This window comes from Rhineura floridana, chromosome 12 (assembly GCF_030035675.1).
Source record: "Rhineura floridana isolate rRhiFlo1 chromosome 12, rRhiFlo1.hap2, whole genome shotgun sequence".
In the NCBI taxonomy this organism is placed as follows: domain Eukaryota; kingdom Metazoa; phylum Chordata; class Lepidosauria; order Squamata; family Rhineuridae; genus Rhineura; species Rhineura floridana.
Genome location: NC_084491.1, coordinates 6,545,639 through 6,565,568, shown reverse-complemented (window position 1 = coordinate 6,565,568; position 19,930 = coordinate 6,545,639). Strand labels below are relative to the sequence as shown.

At 43.5% G+C, this 19,930-nt stretch overlaps 2 protein-coding genes and 1 long non-coding RNA gene across 6 annotated transcripts in view; 1 reads left to right on the top strand and 2 right to left on the bottom strand.

Annotated features, from left to right (window-relative positions):
• Positions 1–7,974, bottom strand: part of NCAPH (non-SMC condensin I complex subunit H) — a 31,504-nt gene extending 23,530 nt beyond the window's left edge. The window contains exons 1-6 of one of the 4 annotated variants that reach the window (XM_061593108.1): positions 7,799–7,974; positions 5,365–5,602; positions 4,622–4,715; positions 4,026–4,118; positions 3,214–3,352; positions 1,134–1,252 (exon numbers count right to left, since the gene is read on the bottom strand). In XM_061593108.1, coding sequence (XP_061449092.1) covers positions 1,134–1,252; positions 3,214–3,352; positions 4,026–4,118; positions 4,622–4,715; positions 5,365–5,597 — 678 coding nt within the window. In that variant the 5' untranslated portion in view covers positions 5,598–5,602; positions 7,799–7,974. The other 3 variants (XM_061593111.1, XM_061593110.1, XM_061593109.1) reach the window with 3 other exon arrangements.
• A 376-nt stretch (positions 7,975–8,350) lies between these two features.
• Positions 8,351–17,522, top strand: LOC133368637 (uncharacterized). Its single transcript, XR_009758711.1, has 3 exons — positions 8,351–8,670; positions 15,700–15,940; positions 17,068–17,522. It is a non-coding gene; the product is annotated as an uncharacterized LOC133368637 (long non-coding RNA).
• On the bottom strand, positions 11,912–13,522 carry ITPRIPL1 (ITPRIP like 1). Its single transcript, XM_061592496.1, has one exon. The coding sequence runs from the start codon at positions 13,520–13,522 to the stop codon at positions 11,957–11,959; it is 1,566 nt and encodes a 521-aa protein (XP_061448480.1). The 3' UTR covers positions 11,912–11,956.
• Positions 17,523–19,930: the final 2,408 nt, after the last annotated feature.

Here is a 19,930-nt window from a genome sequence, read left to right as displayed (position 1 = left end):
CAAGAAGTTCCTTCTAATGTCCAATCTGAATCTATGCTCCTGCAACTTAAAGCCATTAGACCTAGTCCTACCCTCTGGGGCAGCAGAGAACAAATCTGTACCCTCCTCTATGTGACAGCCCTTCAGGTACTTAAAGAGTGCAATCATGTCTCCCCTCAGCCTTCTCTTCACCAGACTGAACATGCCAAGTTCCTTCAACCTTTCCTCATAAGACTTGTTCTCCATACTGGCTATCATCCTCGTCGCCCTCTTCTGGACCCGCTCTAACTTATTTATTTATTGTCTATATCTTTCTTAAAATGAGGCGCCCAGAACTGAACGTAGTATTCCAGATGAGGCCTGACCAATGCAGAATATAGTGGGACTATTACTTTCCTTATTAGAAGGTCCTCAAATATTTCCTCTCCCTCTTACAACAAAGCAGAACCAAAGCATCCTTTACTCTGAACCCCAGAAATTAAGATTTGCCTCTGCCAATAGGCTCCACTAATTAATCTATAGTTTCAACTGGTTTAACCAACAAGCCCTGTTAGCTATAGAAATGGATGCAACCAAGTCCCCTTCACATGGTGTATGTATGTATGTGTGTGTATGTGTGTGCGTAAACAAGCTGGGCCACCACATGTATATAAAGGGGCCACAACACAAGACCAATCCCAAGGTCACATGGGTCCTCAGCCTGCAGAGAAGAGCCTAAGCACGTACAACTCGATGCGCTTATGTCTTCCACGCAAGATAGAATCCCAACTGCACAGTATTCTAGCCCATTTGGAAACCTTACATGCTTAGAGGTTTATACGTAGAAGCTTTCCCTGCAGACAGCCATGCTTCATGCATGGACATCAGTCCCACAGCCCTTTTTTATCCATGAAGAGGGCTTAAGCCATTGGCCCTTGATACCAACCCAATTCTGCTATCCAGACTATGGTCTTATTCTTCCCATTGCCAGACAAACACTAGAGAGCAGGACGGTTCTAACGAACTGACCAAGAAAGATGAGAAATACACTGTTTTTGCATCATCCAAATGTCAGCTCTAATTTCTCCAGCTAATCTCTTAGCAGATGCAGTAGGCAAAGAACTGCTTTAGGAAGGGGAGGAGTGGGAAATGTCCTTTGGAGCAGGTTCTCTCACCTCACACCTACGATCTTCCTCAGAGACATTTATGTTACTCAGATTCTGTTCAATCGTTTTGTACAGGTGCTTCCTCTTGCTCAGATGCTTCTTGGAACTCTCAGAAGCCATGTCCCCTCCTACAACAAGAACAGTCACAACTCAGTTGGGCTTACCAAAGTTTTGGCAAGGCTTAAGCTGGGTGCAAATTATTTCCAGCATTATTTAGTGACAAAGTCCGAATGTTCTGCTCCTTGCTTCATTCACTGGTAACAAAGAAACCAATCTGCCCCTCTTTTAAGCAAATCAGTCTTCCCACCTTCCCAGTTATATGTCTTGACTATTTAAGAATACACCGCAATACACTTTCAAGACCTGAGAAAGATTCACACTTGGACCTACTGACTAATTTTTTGGGGGGAGGGGGAGAATATAACTATGAAAGGGTCCTGTGTACACATGTGTCTGATCTGAAAGTAAAACTATCTCCTTTTTTGCTCTTTTGTTACATTTAAGATACAGGTACATAAGATGATACTTAGCAAGTGTAGGCAAGCCTGATAGCAATGGTGTGACTCAGTGTAACTAGCCCAGTACTCTTTTCTCTGACTGGCAATAGCTCTCTAATGTGCCAGGTAGACAGTGGTCTTTCCCAACTCTGCTATCTAAAATCCTTTTTAAAAAATTGAATAAAAACATTGTTTAAAGCCATAGGCTGCCACAAAATAAATAATTGCAAACATTCTGATATATACTGGGGATATTATTTTTGGTCTCTCCATATTTGCTGTATAGAATCTATGATTCTATACAGCAAATATGGAGAGACCAAAAATAATATCCCCAGAATAAATCACACATTGTCCCTCTGCAGTAAGCTATACAGATATCAGCAGAACAAAAGCACATTCCACCCCTTCCCCCAAGTTGTTTGGAGCCTGATTTGTATTTTCTTAGCTGCCAGAACAAATTTTGCTCCTTGGGTGATAGTGAATGCATCTTTGCCTGTAAGCTAGGTGCGGGGAACGTTTGGTCCTCCAGATGTTGCTGAACAACTCCCATCATCCCTGGCCATTGACCGTACTTGCTAGGACTGATGGACACTGTCGTTCAGCAACACCCGGAGGACCAAAGGTTCCCCATGCCTGCTATAAGCAATATACCTATCTGATCCAGGAGGGGTCTATTTGATAGAGACCAAAGAAATTTGTGCCTAGGGTGCTCAAATATAGGGTAACTTGGTAAATAATGGGAGATGTCCTCACCAGACTCACAAATACAAAGGCTTTGGAGGGTTAGAACATTATTAAACCTTCCATGCAAAAATGCAGAAAGCATACCCTTGAAATGCAAGGTTGTGTATAGTTTCCTTAAAGGAGTCACAGTAAGGGTTATAAAGTAATTTCTACAGGCCAAATATAATTCTATATAGTGGGTACCAATAAGAATAAGACATTTGTATGATTGAATACAAATCTTACAATACAAATTTCTTTGAAATTTTGAATTAGTAAAGTTTATGGAAAAAATTCCCATACAGATTAGATTTATTTACACAGGGTAATCTGCACAGAGTTTTCACTGGAATATTTTCTGATGCTCTAGAGAGCCATCTAATTTAGCATGCTTATTTTACTCATTTAATTTCAAAAGCCTAAAAGAAACCCATGTCACTGTTTAGCTTCAACATACCACAAGTATTTGATCTGAAATATTTGAGGGGGGCAGGAAAATGAAAGCATACATAATGTTTAAACCATGTATTATGTAGAAATGTTATTGGAACATTTCTAAAAATTTAAAGACAGGTAATAGCATGAACATGGTTTACTTTTAACGCTGACAACATTGACACACTAATACATTTTAGTAACCCAAAGAACTGTGCATGATATGCTGACTCGTAACCTGAAAAACATTCATTACAACTTGAAACTGCCAAGCTTGCCAAATGTTGTATTTAAAATTGGTATCCATTCATTATTACTAATGAAATGGGGAAATTTTCCACTCTGAGTCACTGCCTAGAATTAAGCTATGAGCCCTCCACATATTTGGCATTCCAAATCCTATGCTTTGCTCATTACATAAAGCGGCACACCTGTATCCTCCCTCTCCACAGGCCCCGTGTGGGCAGAATCCTTGCCCAGACCTCCAAGAACTTTATAAACATCTGCATGGACAGCATCGACTTTTGCTGCATAGATCTTTGCACTGGCATCCAGGGTACCAGCCGCTACCTGTAAGGGGAAATGTAATGAAAGAAGGTAAGAGAGTAGAACCCAACGCTAGGGGCCTTTTGACTCCTGGCATTCTCTCATCACTACAGATTCCTTGTTAGCAGGATGAAGAGAAAGCTTCCTTTGCCTTGCCTCCCCTCTCCACCTGTTCTCACACTCTGGGTTTTCAGCACCAACCTGAAGAGGGTGCATAAACAAAGTAATGTATGTTTAATTTGGATACAGTGTCAAGAATATTAACCATTACCTTAATAGCTTAACAGCAGTGACCCAACTATTCCTATCCAGACTAGTGTTTCCCAAGTCAAGGTAATCTTCCCTCACAAGTTTCTTGCATGCAGGAACTAGCCTTTGAAAGTCTGGCAAATCCAGACTGAATCCTTCATGTCAGGATAGGCTGAACTGCCAAGGGAAAGGTGGTGGCAGCCAGTTTTCATTTCCTGGAGTGGGCAAGCTCCTCCAAAGGGGATATTTTTTAAAAAATGTAGCTTGGACCATACTAGACAGAGTAGTAGTATTTCAACACACAAATCCACATATAAGCCTCTAAGATGGAGAGTGTAGGAAGTGACCCAAGACAGCCACAAGATAGCAAAAGAGAATGAGCAGATCAGTCCCAATATTTTCTGTTCACATTCTGTGCCACAGGAAATGCATTAGTAGGGACTCTAACCTTAAAGTTGGTGGGTTCAGAGTCCTTTTGTTTGAGTATTTCTGTCATATAGTCAATGAGGTGCAAAGCAAATACATTCTTTCTGGTGATTTTCTGGAAGACAGAACAGCAAGTTTGCATTTATTGACAGCTACATCCTTCAATGTGAAATCTACACTAAACAATAACTTTAAATTCTGCATCTAAATCCTGTGCCAAGGAAAGCCATATTCTACTATCAGTATGAATTAGGCAAATTAAAAAAGTTTGCATAAATTTTGTATGATTTATTCTGCTTCAGATTAACACAGAGAAGGGCAATGAGGTATGCATGATTCTCAAGAGTCCAGCCACCTGACCACTGGAAATTCTTCAAGATTTCACTAGCATTGTCCACATACTTTCAATATTACCTTCTCAGCCATAAGAGCTTGATTTTTTTCTATTTAAACAGGAATAGAGATGGCCAGGATTCAGAAGCAATAAAACTAGACTCTGAGGCTTTTCTGCATTCATGGTGGAATCATGGAATAGAAACAGTCTTGCCTGTAGTACTCTGAGCAGCTCTTGATAAGGATGAGACTTCTTTGAATTTAGTGAACAGAAGCTAGACTTACATTTTCCGTTGAAAGTTTGATGCATGTGGAATAATGATCTGCAATCTGGGCATTTGACAATTGTGGGATGGCTGGCAATGATGTTTCTGCTTGCCTAAAGCAAACAAGCAAAGCAGTGTTATTATTATTAATTAAATGTCTATCCCGCCCTTCCTCCCAGAAGGAGCCCAGGACATCAAACAAAGAACACTCAAAATATCTCAAAAATAAAACATATTTTAAAACAATCTTCAAAAACATCTTAAAAAGCAATTCCAAAACAGATGCAAAGTGGGATAAGGTTTCTACTTAACCACTGTTAAGGCTTGTTGAAAGAGGAAGGTCTTCTGTAGATGCAGGAAAGATAACAAAGGTGGCCCCTGTCTAATATTTAAGGGGGGGGAATGCCAAAGGGTAGGTGCCACTACACTAAAAGCCCATTTCCTATGCTGTGCGGAACAGACCTCCTGATAATATGGTATCTGCAGGAGGCCCTCACCTGCAGAGAGCAGTGATTGACTGTGTATATGGGATAAGACGGTCTTTCACGTATCCTGGTCTGAAGCTATATAGAACACCAAAACCAGCAACTTGAATTTGGTCCAGCATCTAACGGGCAGCCAGTGCAATTCTTTCAGCAGCAGGTTAACATGTTGGCGATATCCTGCCCCAGTGAGTAGCTGTGCAGGTGCATTTTGCACCGCTGTTGTAGTACAGGAAGCAATCACACACACTCACACACTTTTTGCACCAGCCACTCTTACTTGCTGGATGGGGACTGTATGGATAGAGGCGATTCAGTGCTAAACTGCAAGTCGACAACTCTGGAGCGCCGCCGCCGCTTCCTCTCCTGCTCATCATCGTTCCCAGGGCAGCTCTCCAGGACAGGGGTGCCAGAAGCACTGAGAGGCTGCCGCCAAGTGCCAGGAGACACAAACACACTGTTGAAAGAGGCGTTTCCTTCACAGTCAGCAGACTGTGGTGCTGAGGAGCTCATTGTTGCTAGGAGGGAAAGAACAGCTAATGAGACCGAAACACCTGCCATTGTGCCAGCCGTTCACATTTTCCCAGACTACCATGCCACTCTCCCCTTCGACCACATTGTTCCTTCTCACCAGCCAAACCCAGCATGCACCCCAGCATTCACCTGCCAACCTTCTATCGCCACCCTACTGGATTTCCTTTCCCAATAGAATAAAACGGGGGAAGGGGAGAGAAAAACACCTCCACCTCCACAACTTCCCCCAATCTCCGATAGCCTTTTGTTTGGAAACTGCAGTCACATTTCACTGTTTCCCCACAAAAGGTTTGCTTTAACAGCACAGAAATATAAGAATGACCAAACTTTTTTTCCCCTGGAGTCACTGTTCTAATTCGCCTCCTGCAATTCTGCTGTGCATTTTCAGCTGGTCTGAAGTGCTACAGCCAAGCAATTCCTTGCTTACAACTGCATTCGCTTCCACGTCATTGCAGGGCCCCATTGCAAGTGTTGGTTATGACTTTTAAAGCCGGGGAGGGGAACCTCAGGCCGAACAGTTGAAGGCAGCCCTCCAGGCCTCTGGACTCTACCCCTACCATGGGCCCTCTCTTGAGTCCTTTTGCCTGGCTGGAAGAATGTGTGTAAACCCCGGGATTTTGCAGGCTGGACTGTAGCTTGTTGTACAGAGGCAAGAATCATACCAATTCTGCCACCTACCTTTCTTTCTCTGGCCTCCCCTACTTTTTGCTTCCCACCCAGCTCATTGCTGGAAGATTTTCCATGAAGGAAAGCAGCTCTTGGGCTGAAAAAGGTCCCCTAAAATTACATATGATGTGGGCACATCCAATAATATTTTCTTTTTGGTCTGAAGTTAGTTGGCATTAATATTGTATTGGAGAAACCCCTGGTATTTGCCGATGTCCACATACTTTTTAATTATATTCCTGTGTTATGGAGAGTAAAGACAGGGCAACAAAAGTGGATTTTCAGAGTCCTTGTGTTTGCCCAGAGGATAATACTTCGACCCTGGAAGGACAAACACCCACCATTTAATGTGCAATGGTCCAAGGACCTTACTGCCCCTGCAACGTTTTAAAGTATTTCTTATAAACATCCATTTCATTATGGCATATATCAACTTCTATGTTTAAGCAGAGATGGTTGTATTGATGGTTACTGGATTATTAAGGCAATACATTTTCTTTTTTGACTTAGAAAAATATAAAGGTTCCCTCATCTGTTTTAGGGCCAGGATACCTTAAGTACCATCTTCTCCAATATGAAACCTGCTCACCTATTAAGGTAAGCTCTCCTCCATGTCCCACTAACAGCTGAGGTATGGTTGGTGGTAACACCAGGAGGGAGAAGGCTTTCTTGGCTGTACTCAGGTTTTGAACTGCATAGGTTGTGCAACCCATTTAGACGAAAACAAAACAAACACCTTTCCTGTTCTGACACGCTTTTCATGTGCCAGACAGCGGCCCTGTGTTCTTATTTTATAGTTTCGTGATTTACCTAGGAACTGTTTTATTTTCTGCAATTTGGGACATCCGATGTTATTGCAATTCTCGTGGTACACTGCTTTGGGTATTGAATAAGATCAGCAGAATACATAACCAAATAAATGTCAGCATCAAGAATAACTGGAAGCTCCCAACGCAAAGACATAGATGATCTGGCCCTAGCGAACTCTTAAATCATGGAGAGATACAGCGCGCAGCCTCGCTTCGAGGCTAACCTGAGTCTTTTACGTGTATTTCTTGCACGAAGCAATTTGCAAATTCCTCCCTGCCAAACTCCAAGCGCTTTTCAAGAGTTTAGAAGAGCTAGCATTCAACAACCAGGATCAAGCTGGCATTGCGAGTGCGCCCGTGTAACGTTGACACAATGAAAAAGTTCCTTCTCTCCATAAGCATCGTTACCCGCCTCCAGCCCCTTGGAAAGGATGGAAGAGAAACTGGGCTAACCCCACATCTTACCCAATCAGCAGCCTTTAGACAATGCTCGCCCCCGCCAATCATAACGCCTCATTTCAAAAGATCTCAATAGCCATGCTTTACTGCTTCCTATTGGCTGAGCCTTTCCACTGATCGCTGATTGGCTGACAGCTTCCCACAAGTCTCCCTCTCTTCCTTCCATCTGCGCGCCTCTGACCTGAGATGGCAACGGCAGCCTTTCCGTTAGACCTTTCATTCCCAAATTCCCCGTCCTTTACGCACCTTCTTCTCCGCGAAGTCAGCCGCCTACTTACGCTCCTCAAGCAACAATCGCCTTCCCAGCGACGGCCATAGCATCTCCGGTTTTAATTTACCCGCGCTGACACAATGCGCAGGCACGGCCTGCGCGTGACATCAGCGCGCAGGTAACGGGTGGTTTCAGGCGAGGCGCCCATCACGTGGGAGGAGTTAGGGGGAAAGAGAGCAGCTCGAAGCACAGAGTTATGAAAAGTGTAGAGAGGACCGTTCCTTGTTGAATACAACTTAATTGCCGCCCTAGGCTCCTACTGGGGAGAAGGGCGGGATATAAACCAAATAAATAAAATAAAATAATTGTGATTGGAGAAGTATTGATAAAGACATAATTTATTTGTTAAGGAGAGGTGGCTTACAATGAAATGTAGATAATGAAAATAGCAACAATGTGACAATCAAAAATAAGTTACTTATTTAGCTATATGAAAGTTCTGCATTTTCTCTTTCCTTGCATCATAATCCAGCCGTTCCCAAACTTTACCCCCTTGGACCACCTGAAATTTGTTGAGGGTCTTGGTGGACCACTTAATGATTTTTCTGCCTGTTTTAGCAATTGTAATGCGGTGTGCTAGATACCGCATAGTTTTTAATAGTGGTGTTACAGGATTGGGGGTTTGGTTTGTGTTGCTGCGCGCCACCCAATCTGAGTGGTTTGAGACAGCCAGAGATTCAGTGGACGCAGGGTTTTGTTTCCTTGGACAGAAGGTCAGCGGAGACTGATGCTTGTCTAGACTTGGTCAGAAACAGGTGTGTTGCCATACAAAGGAATAACTGGCAGATGATGTTCTTCCAGGAGCGTAGGCCTTCCCCTGCTGACCTGGCTGGAGGGCATCTTCTAGGTAAGAAAACATTAGCAGGAACTAGCTTGGCCTAGTCTATTCTGCTCTGAAGCTGGAAAGAAACAAAATGAACTTGCTGTGTTGAAGCCAAAGTTATGGCTTTGGAAAGCCTTCTTGGAAACCTAAAGGGGAAGCAAGATCTGTTGGAGTGTTAATGCAGTGAGCCCCTTCCATCTTATGCTTAGGTGTAAATATGTATGTGTAAATAAAACCATATATCATAAAAACACTGCAGTCTCCAGTGACCTTCATTCCAAGAAAATGGAACCTGGGAAAGCGCTGGAACCCCTGGAATCTCTCACTGCCAGGAGATGGGGGTGCATTCAGCTGTACATTTTTTGCTTCATTTATTTCTTATATTGTATTATAATTTACATTTCATAGAACTCAAATTGTTGTACAATAAAATGTATGAAAAAATACAATTAAAAATCAATGCAGTATGTATATTTAATGTGGGTGTGCCGTAGACCACCTGAATGAAGACCACAGTTTTGGGAATCCCTGATATAATACCATACCAAATAACTGGAACTAAATTTATCTCCAGACCATCCTGATTTCAATCAGCTGTTTCTTAAAGTAGAGCTGGAAGGTCCAGAGCCTCATTAAGACCTACAGAATCCTTGGTTTTCAAGCTTAGAATCAATCTAGCTTATCCACCAATAGAGTATTTTTGGAGAAAGTACGTGGTATAGTTCAAAGGAAGGAGACATCGGGCAGTATCCAGTGCTAGTCCTACTCAGAGTAGACCTGTTGGTTAATAGACCACTAGTTCAGGTTCATTAATTTCAGAGGGTCTATTGCTCTGAGTTGGACTGAATACAACCTGGTACAACTAAACATTGACTGTCCATACATCTGAGTCAGCAACCTATCTTTGTTGTTATATATGCATGTATACATTCTATTTTCATGATGCTAATATACAAGAACTGTTATTTTAAAATATATACAGTAATCCTCAGTTAACAAAGTACATGCATTGTTGGACATTACTTCTTTAACAGAAGCTTTGGTACCAGAGGTAGGACTAACATGGAAAGAATAGGGAAAGGTCCCTACACCACACAAAAGCAGTTCAACATATTTCAGCAAACTTTTTATTCAAAACTAACAATATGCATGTCTGATATGACACAACCAGATCAGGTCAGCCTTGCATACAGACCACTTGAAGGCTTCTTCCAAAATGCATCCAGGGATGCCTGCCTTGCCTTTTTTATTTTATCATGTAGCACTTGCTTGAGCAAGCCAAAGCTTTGAGCACATTTCCCCTCTCGGTACACTTGACCAGGCAGGCAAGGGGCAGCCGCCACCACCCTGTGCTTGGTCTCTCTTTACCATTCCTCCCTATACTTGATCTAGGGTTGCCAGGTTCAATCCGTAAAACTGATCCTGTATCTTTAGGAGAAGAGAAAGTCAGCCAAGTGCAGGTGTTCTGGCAACCCTGTAATAGGAAAAATCACAAGGTGGAATTCTTCCTTCCCCCTGCACAACTTTTAAACATACAGAAGACCTCTTGGTTGCCAGGCCCAGTCACGCATGAGAAAACTGTCTGCAGCCGCCGCAATCCAGTAGACAAGAAGCCACATCTGACTATGTGGGCGCCCCCCCCCCAAGCTCCAGCATCCAAAAAAGACTTAAGGAAAGGCTTCTTTCCTAGAGGATTTGTTAACTGAGGCATTACTGTTCACTTTTCTTGATAGATGTATATTTTCTAACCTTACCTTTTGAGTGGTTCTTTTTAAGTCTATCTTGACTTTTATATATTGCTTATGAAGAGTTTCTAATATAATCTATTGAGCTTTGTAGTTATAAATATTTTTTTAATTTGGCCATCAGATTTCCCTGATGAAGGACCAAAGTGGTCTGAAATGTTTTGGATAATGAATGCTTTTTAAAAACAAATAGTTTGAATTAAAAAGCAATTTGTGTTTTTTTTAATCTGCACCTTTAATTTGAAATGGAATTGTTGTTTTTAACGGATTCATTTTAACAGGGCTCCAAAACTTTTGGCTGGCTTGCCAGGTCTCTGTTCTGCTTAGGGAGCTTACACACAGCAGTCCATTTCTTGAGGGCTCGGTGCTGCTCAACATGCAATCTTTTCACAGCGTCCACACAACATCATCATCAAAATGCCACCACACATTTGGTTCCCATTTCAACTGGATTTACCATTTCCACCGTAAAAAACAACAACCCTGACTGGATTTTCTGTAGAAACTGGATTAAATGAGAAAATACGGTGAGGTGGCATTTTGAAGAGGAAGACATTGTGTGGACACTGGACAAAACTTGCATGCATGACCAGAACAGAGGCTCTAACAAACTGTTGTGTGGAAGTGTACTTAGAAACCGTTGCAGGCCCAGATTTGCCTGGTTCTTAGTTTGAAAAGAAGAAAAAGTGCCATGGTTCCAGTCCATTTGAATGAGGCTTTATGCAGGGGAACTTTCTAACTCAGTGGTGGCAAGCCTGTGTCCAGATATTGCTGGACTCCAACTCCCATCATCCCTGACCATTGGCCATGCTGGCTGAGGCTGATGGGAATTGGAATTCAAAAGATTCAGGAGGGACGGAGGTTCCCTCTCCTGTTTGAACTGTTTGTTGTGCCCCATGTTAATTAGTGGGAGGAGGTGCTCTTTGGATTTTCTGCCAGAGGTCCAAGTGTGTCAGGTGCAGGCACTGGACACAGGTGTGACAATGCTGCCTTGGTTAGGGATTGGCTCAGCCACACTGTTTTTGTTTTCAGATTGAGGCAGATAGTGACCCCTCCTCCCATCTCTTTCCCCACTGAAATGGCAGTTCTGGGAGATGCAAATGTAGCCCCATGCCATTAGACAGCTGCGATTAGCTGACGGGTTTTCTAAAGTTAGACGTAGGGAAGCAGTGGGAGACTCTGACGTCGTTAGAGGCCCAGCATGCACGCCACCATCAGGCATTTTTGCTGGAACCTTTATTTCAAGTCTAATAGAGCAAATTCGTTTGGAACTGGAGCATATAAAAATACAGAAGAGTAGCTGGCGATAGGAATGTAAGCCGACGTGGTTTGAAGGGCCTTTTGTAGCCCCATCTGCCTTTTCCCAGATCGTCCTGAAGCCTAGGAACCTTGTGAAGATACCCAAGTGACATCGTTCTGGGGTCAGGGATGCCACTGCTCCCACACATCTGAGCCAGCTTTTGTTTCGTTGCTGGCAACGGTACCACACCTTTCCAGCCCTGTTAGGATAAGTGGTTCTATGAGCCGCCAAAGAAGGCTACTCTTTCTAACAGAGCAGACTTTTGCTACTCTTCGTGCTCTGACCACAGAGCCCTCACACGTTGTACAACCTCCACAAACTCCTTCATTGCCTCAGCATGAAGGTTGGGGTTCTTGGCCAAGTGCTGGAAAAGATTGAAGGGTGTAGCACTCCGGAGGGCCTTGGGTATAGGGATGTGGATAGGCAAGGAGATGTTACCGATAAGGAAGTGCTCAAGATACTTCTCCTGCAGGGCAGTATGCATGTAGAAGAGGATGTCCTGAAGTCTTGGCCCAAAGTCCTCAGGGCCCCAGTCTGAAAGGGGCTGAAAGAGCAAGAGATGCATCAGGCAAGTCTTGTAATGATAGTTGGTGAGCACTATGTTCTTCCTGTCTGATGGGCTGGACTCCTTGAAAAAGATGAGGATCTGGAGACATTTCAGGTGGCAGCTCTCCTCTGGGGCACGCTGGCTTACCCATTTAAAAAAGAGCAACTCCTGAATGGCAAATGACTTCTGCCAAACTGTGCCAGTTAAATGATCCATCTCAGCAGCTTCAGTGGCCAGGAAGACCAAAGAGTCTCCTTGCTGCACCCCAAGTGTGATGTCAATAAAGATCATCCTGCCAGACCGAAATGCCAATTTCAGCCGGCATGTTGTGTTGGAAGGCTGAAGTGTGAGGTCGAGGTTGTACTTGGTACAGATACTGGGCCAGGCCTTGTCCACCAGACCCTGGAACCACTGGATGGTTTTCTCTACGTCCAAGTGGGAGCTGGTGCACAAAACATGAATAAGGAAGGCTCCTTGCTTATCTTTGCTCACTTCCTGCTCTGGATGGTGAAGGAAGCACACCACATCCCCCAGCAGCCTTTCTCTCTTACACATGCATTCCATCTCCACCAATATGTGCCCATGTTTGCTTGGGGCATCCTCAGAATCTGTAGTTTCAATGTGAAAGGAGTGCCCCTTGGGGGGCAGTACAGGCACAAGTACACTGAAAGTTTTAGAACCCTTCTGTGTGTGCCATCCTTCAAAGGCACTGTCTACCCCAATGCAGTTCTCCAGCAGAGGGAGGGTGTTCTGGTAGGGAAGGACTTTCCGACAGGTTTCCAGCAAGTCATTCACAAAGGTCTCCACAAAATCACACATTCTGGTGAGATCGCTGGTTTCCACATCAACGTGCTGGTCATAGAAAGTCTCCAGCATTTGTTGTCTGGGTTTGTCACATTCAGGTTCCATGTCCATGTCATCATAGTCTTCACTGGTGGTGGTGCTGGAGCTGTCTGTGCTGGAGTCATAACTAGGCTCCTTCTCTATGGTGTGTCTGCAGCACCCAAACAGGATGAGAATGACCAGCCCGACATAGTGCCACCCATCCCAGGTTCCATCTTCTGCTCCCAGATCTGTTGTAACCAAATCTTCCCGGCGCCGGCTTGGTATCCAGCTCCAGCCCTTCTGGTCAAATTCTGTCTCCAGGTGCCCCATTTCCTTCTTCATCAGCTTCTCGTGCTCTTGGAGCCGGTCCAAGGTGGCTGAATCTGTGTGGTCACTGACCATCAGGGGGTGATGAACTAGAGCTACCACAGCCAGGAAGATGAGAGGGCCCAAGGCCATGTCTAAAGCAGCTGTCCTTGGAGAAAACACGAAAGAGAAAGTGATTAAAACTGGAACCAAAGAATAAGACTTCTCGGCAAGTCTCTCTCTGTGTGTGTGTGTGTGTGTGTGTGTGTGAGTGAGTGAAAGAGAGAGAGAGAGAGAGAGAAAGAGTACATAATCTGCTCCAGGAAAAGCCAAATCCTGTGATCTGTATAAATAATGCAAACTAACTTATTTACATAATTTTGTTGATAATAGTTATCATTTTGTGTATTTTTTCTGGTTTTGGTAACTGGTGGATGGGCAAAGAACTGGGGATGGTGGGGAAGGTTGGAGTTGGATGGGAAACACCGGGAAGACTACTGCCTGCAACAGAAGGCTCCTCCAGACATCCTTTTTATTGCTCATACACGGTGATTTGTGCTCCAAATGCTATCTGGGCGATCGCATATGATCCCACTTTCAATACTGTTTGCACTTGCAAAAGTGTTGGGGCAATCACATTGCTTTGCTTCCATCCTGTGTATCCTGTAAATTCCTGCTGAAATCCTGTAACTTTTTATACCACAAATGTCCTGGGTTTTCTTTTTCTTTCGTTCGTTTGTTCTCCCCCCCCCCCCCCCAAATATATTCCCTCTGGGCAGCTATAATGTGGTAGCATAGGGGAAGCTTCACAGAGCACTAAAGCAGAATACATGTACCACTGATACACTGTTATTGTGTCAAGAACTTGTGGCAGAATACATCTGCAATCAAAGGCCAGTTTGGAGGGCCCCCGAGTTTGTTTCTGCTCCTCCCACCCTTCAGGGACTTATGTGGGACACAAGAGGCATGAGCCAAAGGGCTCTTGGCCAGTGGATCGTCACTGAGCGAAATATTTTTTCTTCCTTACAAACAAAGCTAGAACACCTGTAGTTGTTGATAGCAGACAAAAATATGATAATTGCTCAACTCAGCCTTTGGGCAAGGGTGGGTTTCACATAGCCAGATCAGCTCACGACAGCATCAGTGGATGCCAGTAAAAGAATTAAAAGAAGAGGTTCTCTTCGTAAATGACATAAGGTGTTTCGCCAGATGGTATGTACATTAGTCTTGCTAGGATTTCCCCTATGTTCTCTTTGCAGTTGTGAGGGCCAAGTTTGCTGGTGGCTGTGCCTACCCCCAAGGTGAGAGTGTATTGGTAGGGGACAGCTTACTCTGCCTAGGTGAGAAGTGGGGAGGAAATGATTGGGGATTTGGGGGCTTTTTGCCTGTTGGATTTGTACATGATTAGTAGCTGAATATTGCAGTGTTTTGCTGAAGTGAGGATGAAGTGTTGTGATGGGTGCAAGGACAGCAGGATTGTTTGGAGCATACGACAGCATGGGTCTTGAATTCCTGATTTGTAATATTACATGTGAAGATGCTTCTTGTTTTGATAACATTCATGTGCTCTTAAAAAAAAGATATTTATTGTAATATTGCTGAATTTCTGTTGCTGTCATTTGTGGTATGTTTGTTTTGTATAAAATTTGCCTTTGATTTTATTTTACTGATGTACATCGCTTAGAGATTAACTGCTTATTATGTTACTTTAATGTTATCATTAGCAGCCACGTTGAATGTGGAATTTGTATTTTCATATAATATATATTGATTTTTGTTGATGTAAACTGTTTTGGGGTTTCTTGAAATATAAAGCAGTATACAAGTTACTTAGATAAATAACTGTGCATGGGACTGAAACAACTTGGAATATTATTTAGCTGTAAAAGTTGCTGTAAACCGCCCTGAGAGCTTCAGCTATGGGGCGGTATATAGATTAATTAAGTAAATAAATGAATAGCCACCTTCTTCCAGACACTGCTGCTGCATTGCAGAGAAAGGTGTGGCTTTATCAACTGTTTAAGTTCAAGTATTGAAAAGCAGACAAACCATAGTTTTGCAGTTAGTGAAAATGATGGTGTGGCACGATGTCTGAAATGAAATGCTGTGGCAGGTCCAGGTTGTCATGGTGGGGAGGGAAAAGATGAAACTACTCTAATTCCTCCTTTCACAAAGCCATCAAAATACAGCAGGGGTGGGGGTTCTTTCTCAGCCCAAGGGCCACTGTCCCTTGTAGGCAACCTTCCAGGGGCTGCTTGCCAGTGGTAGGTGTGGCCAGAGACAAAGAGTGGGTGGAGCAATGGATGCAACTCTGATCTTTTCCTCAACAGGCTGCATTCCCACTGCACAAAAGTCAGTAGCTCTGCATCCAGACCAGCAAGACGCATTATAACAGTTCAAAGACACATTCCAGCCAGGCAGAAGTACTTGAGGAGGGTGAGGAGCAAGGCCATTATCGGGTGTGGACTGAGAAGGAGGCCGAGTCTGAGGACAGTTCCGAGGGCCAGATGGAGAGGTCTGGAGGACCACATTTGGTCTCCGGGCCTGAGGTTCCCCACTTCTGAAATACAGGTACCCTTTGTTTGTTTTTCTTTGAATCTAGTTGCCTTTTCCCTGCCTAACTCTGTTTTTTCTCCCTCCCTCTCTCCCCTTTCCTTTAAGGACCAAAAGGCCACCGGTGCAGCCTACTTAGATCAGGACTCAACTCAGTTTATTTAAAATATTTTTTATCCCACTACTCTGATAACTGAAGTTAGCTTTGTTGTTGTTATGTGCCTTCAAGTCGATTATGACTTATGGTGACCCTATGAATCAGTGACCTCCAAGAGCATCTGTCGTGAACCGCCCTGTTCAGATCTTGTAAGTTCAGGTCTGTGGCTTCCTTTAAGGAATCAATCCATCTCTTGTTTGGCCTTCCTCTTTTTCTACTCCCTTCTGTTTTTCCAAGCATTATTGTCTTCTCTAGTGAATCATGTCTTCTCGTGATGTGTCCAAAGTATGATAACCCCAGTTTCATCATTTTAGCTTCTAGTGACAGTTCTGGTTTAATTTGTTCTAACACCCAATGATTTGTCTTTTTCGTGGTCCATGGTATGCGCAAAGCTCTCCTCCAACAAAAAAGAAAAACTCAATTCAGAATTCAAATCCTAATTCAAAATTCAATCCTAAAAAAAAGCTGCAAACTCAGCAGAAAAATTAAAGGCGTTAAGTGAATAAATAGCCAACAGCTCCTACCCAATTCAGTAGTTGAACAAGAGTGTTGCCTCTTTTTATTTCTAGCCATGCTCCTGTGTCTTGAATGACAACCTTTTATTCATCACGGGGTGCCTCAAAGTTCTGTTCCGTCCTCCATGTCATTTAATGTATTTGTGAAACCAGTGGCAGAGACTTGTGGGGGGGATGGGTGCCATTACTATGCTATACAAAGTGGTGGTTATTACCTACAATGGTTTGGGACCAGGATATTGAAAGTTCTACCTTCTCCCTCATGACCCAGCCCCCCCCCATTGCATGCATCTTAATTATTAGAATTATTGTTGTTACGTTAGTAATAATTACTGATGCAATACAAAATACTTCTCAAGCATTATAATATAATTATAATACAATGTTCATCTACAATATATAATTTTTTAAAAGTATTTAATTTATGAAAATAAATTAAATATTTCTCTCTTTCGTTGAATACTAAAACATAGGAGGAAAGATGGAATAAACAAATGGACAAACAACATACAGGACTGAACTAAAGAAGATACCAAAACAATTCATTTATACCTTTTAAAAAAATTATATGTAATTATCTGCATTCCCTAAAATCTCAGTATTTTTGTATCTGTTTAAATGTGTATACATATCTATTGACTGGGATAGACAGTACAGGCCTTTCTTGGTGGTGGCACCCAGACTGTGAAACTCCTCTCCCAAGAGAGGCTTGCCTGCTGCCTCCCCTTTGCTGGCCTTTGGGCAGTTCTACAAGCCTTTGAACTGATTTGAGTTTTTACTCCTGTTATTTTGATTGGTTTTATTTCGGGGGGTGCGTGTGTTGTTGCTGGAATTGTTTTAATGGTTTTCATGCCCTCTCTTTTATTATGTTGTTGTTTGATGCTGAATTTGTAATGTGATGGTTGTTGACGGGACTCTTCAGACTGAAATGTCAGATACAAATGCTTTAAATAAATAGCAAGCAGCTGAAGGCTTTCTTTATCACTCTATATAGCTATGAGAGGAAAAGCTTCATGAGGACTTTAGTTCCTGTTTGGCAGGCTATTGTTAAAGCACTGGAGCAGGCTCCATTAAGAAAGGTGGCAGCCCTCGCTCAGGCATGCCTCCAGCTGCCCACCAGGATGAACCAATCCCCTCTCTCCATCACTCTCATACCTACCTCTGGAAGCACACGGCTCTCAAAGGGGCAGAGCATCTTAAACCAGGGCTGGTCCATGCCTCGCCTCCCCTCCTGTGGCACAGCACATCATCCTAAGTCACTCTTCGTTTTTAAAGCCTAGGCCTTCTCCAGCTCTCCTGCCTTTGTGCAGTCCTGTTGGCTGCTGCTTCCTGCACCACCAGCCTCACTCCATTATTACTTGGCTGACTGTGAAGTCACATCTGCCCTGCAGTCACAGCTGGCCTTAAAAGGAGAGGGCAGGAGATCCAGCTCCCCTTGGGCTGCTTTGGGCTCCTGTTCTGCATGGATCCTTTGCCACCAGGAGTGCTGAAGTGCACCTTGGGCAGGGAAGAAGAGGTGCTAGGTAGCGTTCAGACCACCCTTCCCCAGCCTGGTGCCCTCCAACTGTTTTGGACTACATGCATCACAGTGATGTCATAATCACCATCCTGGAGGCCAGTCCTTACGGCTTAGTGTGAGCACCAGGTTTGGAGGGTCCTTGAGCAAAGCCCCCTCTACGAGCCTCCCTCCATCAGTGAGAGTGAGACAGTCTCTTCACTGGCATTGTCACCTTCTGCTTCTCCTCTCCCTGCCCCTATCATTGCTGCTGCTTGCTTGCCAGGCAGAGAGCCAAGGAGCAAGCAGGCTGTGGCATCTACTGCTCCTTCTCACCACCACCATTGTCTGGGCCAGAGGGAGAGATGGGTGGTCAAACAAGCAGGTTGCAATAGTTAAGAGGGGAGTGAGCCCAGGGGACTTTTTGTCTCTGGGCCCCCTGCTGGGGTGTGGCCTGTCGGCAGATGCCCAACCATGTCAACCCCTAACACTGGCCCTGGTGCACTATTGTCGGTGTGTGCGTATAGAGATCATACAAAGAAGAAATTCTAGGGACGCATAGATCAGTAAATGAGCCAGGCCAGGCAAGTTTCTTGTAAGAGTCTTTACTGACAAAAATACTAAAGCACAGTTCTCTCTCTCCAAAACTACTTTCCCCCCACACCAGAGCTTCTGCAAGTTCCTTCTTATCTACTTGCCCACCAGCTGCTGACCTTGGCAAACCTGGCGCTCTGTTCTGCTCTGCTTAACCCGTTTATTGCAGGTTTCCTTCTCTCACTAAAAATCCCTGTCTGTGAGTCTCATAGCTTGCTTTACTGAACAACAGCCCCCACCTGAGACTCACAGATTACAAAACTACATGTCATTGTTACTTTTATACATTCTTAACTTGTCATTTCAATACACTTCAGTACATGTTTCCTTACAGTATCTATTTACATTTCCATTTCAGTTTATTTTGTTCTTTATTCATACAAGTTTTACAGAGTTTTGTTCACTTTTATTTGATAACACTCATTTATATTTCATTCTTCAATACAGTATTTCCACATGAGATCCAGTGTTTCTTTGTCTATTGGACCTTCTTTTTCCCATTCTACAGGATATTCATCTGTCTCATCATTCTTTTGTGTAACATTAAATGTGAATCTATGAGGTGGTTTTCCTTTCGTTTTTCTTTCTGACCGTCTAACAGTATCTATTTCCATTTCTTCCTCACTTTCAATTTTACTTGGTCCTGCACCTGTGTCTGCACTTGTTCCTGCACTAGTACCTGGCACCTCTTTATCTTGCATTGCCATGTCTTCACTCCTCAGTCTTTTCACAGTACGTTTGCCACTTTGAATTAAGTCAGTCAATGCGGTTCTTAATGGTATTTGATGCCCAAAAGGAACATCTGCTGCTTCCTGCTTGCTTGCACCATCAAGTATTACTGTTTGACTGTCTCTCCAAGGTTTATCTATCACCTTTATGCTTCTACTCAACACTACTTGTTGTTTCTCAGGCAACCAAATTCTATAATATGAATTCTGAAATCCCAAAATACGACCTGCCTGAGCTCTTGAAGCTAATTTACCATGTCTTTTCTGCTTTGACACATGCACCCAGCATTTTGCTCCAAAACGCTCTATGTGTTTTACCCTGGGTTTTCTTCCAGTCAATTTCTCATATGGAGACATGCCTATTACTCTGTGCACAAGGCGGTTCTGAATGTAAGCAGTGTATAGAATACATTCACCCCAATAGGTGTTATTCATATCTGCATCAGCCAGCATGGCTCTCATTGAATCCTGCAGTGATCGGTTCCTCCTCTCTGCAGTTCCGTTGGAGGATGGGCTGAA

Bases quoted from the DNA above. Each gene is read 5' to 3' on its own strand.
- ITPRIPL1 (XM_061592496.1), bottom strand. From the start codon at position 13,522: ATGGCCTTGGGCCCTCTCATCTTCCTGGCTGTGGTAGCTCTAGTTCAT.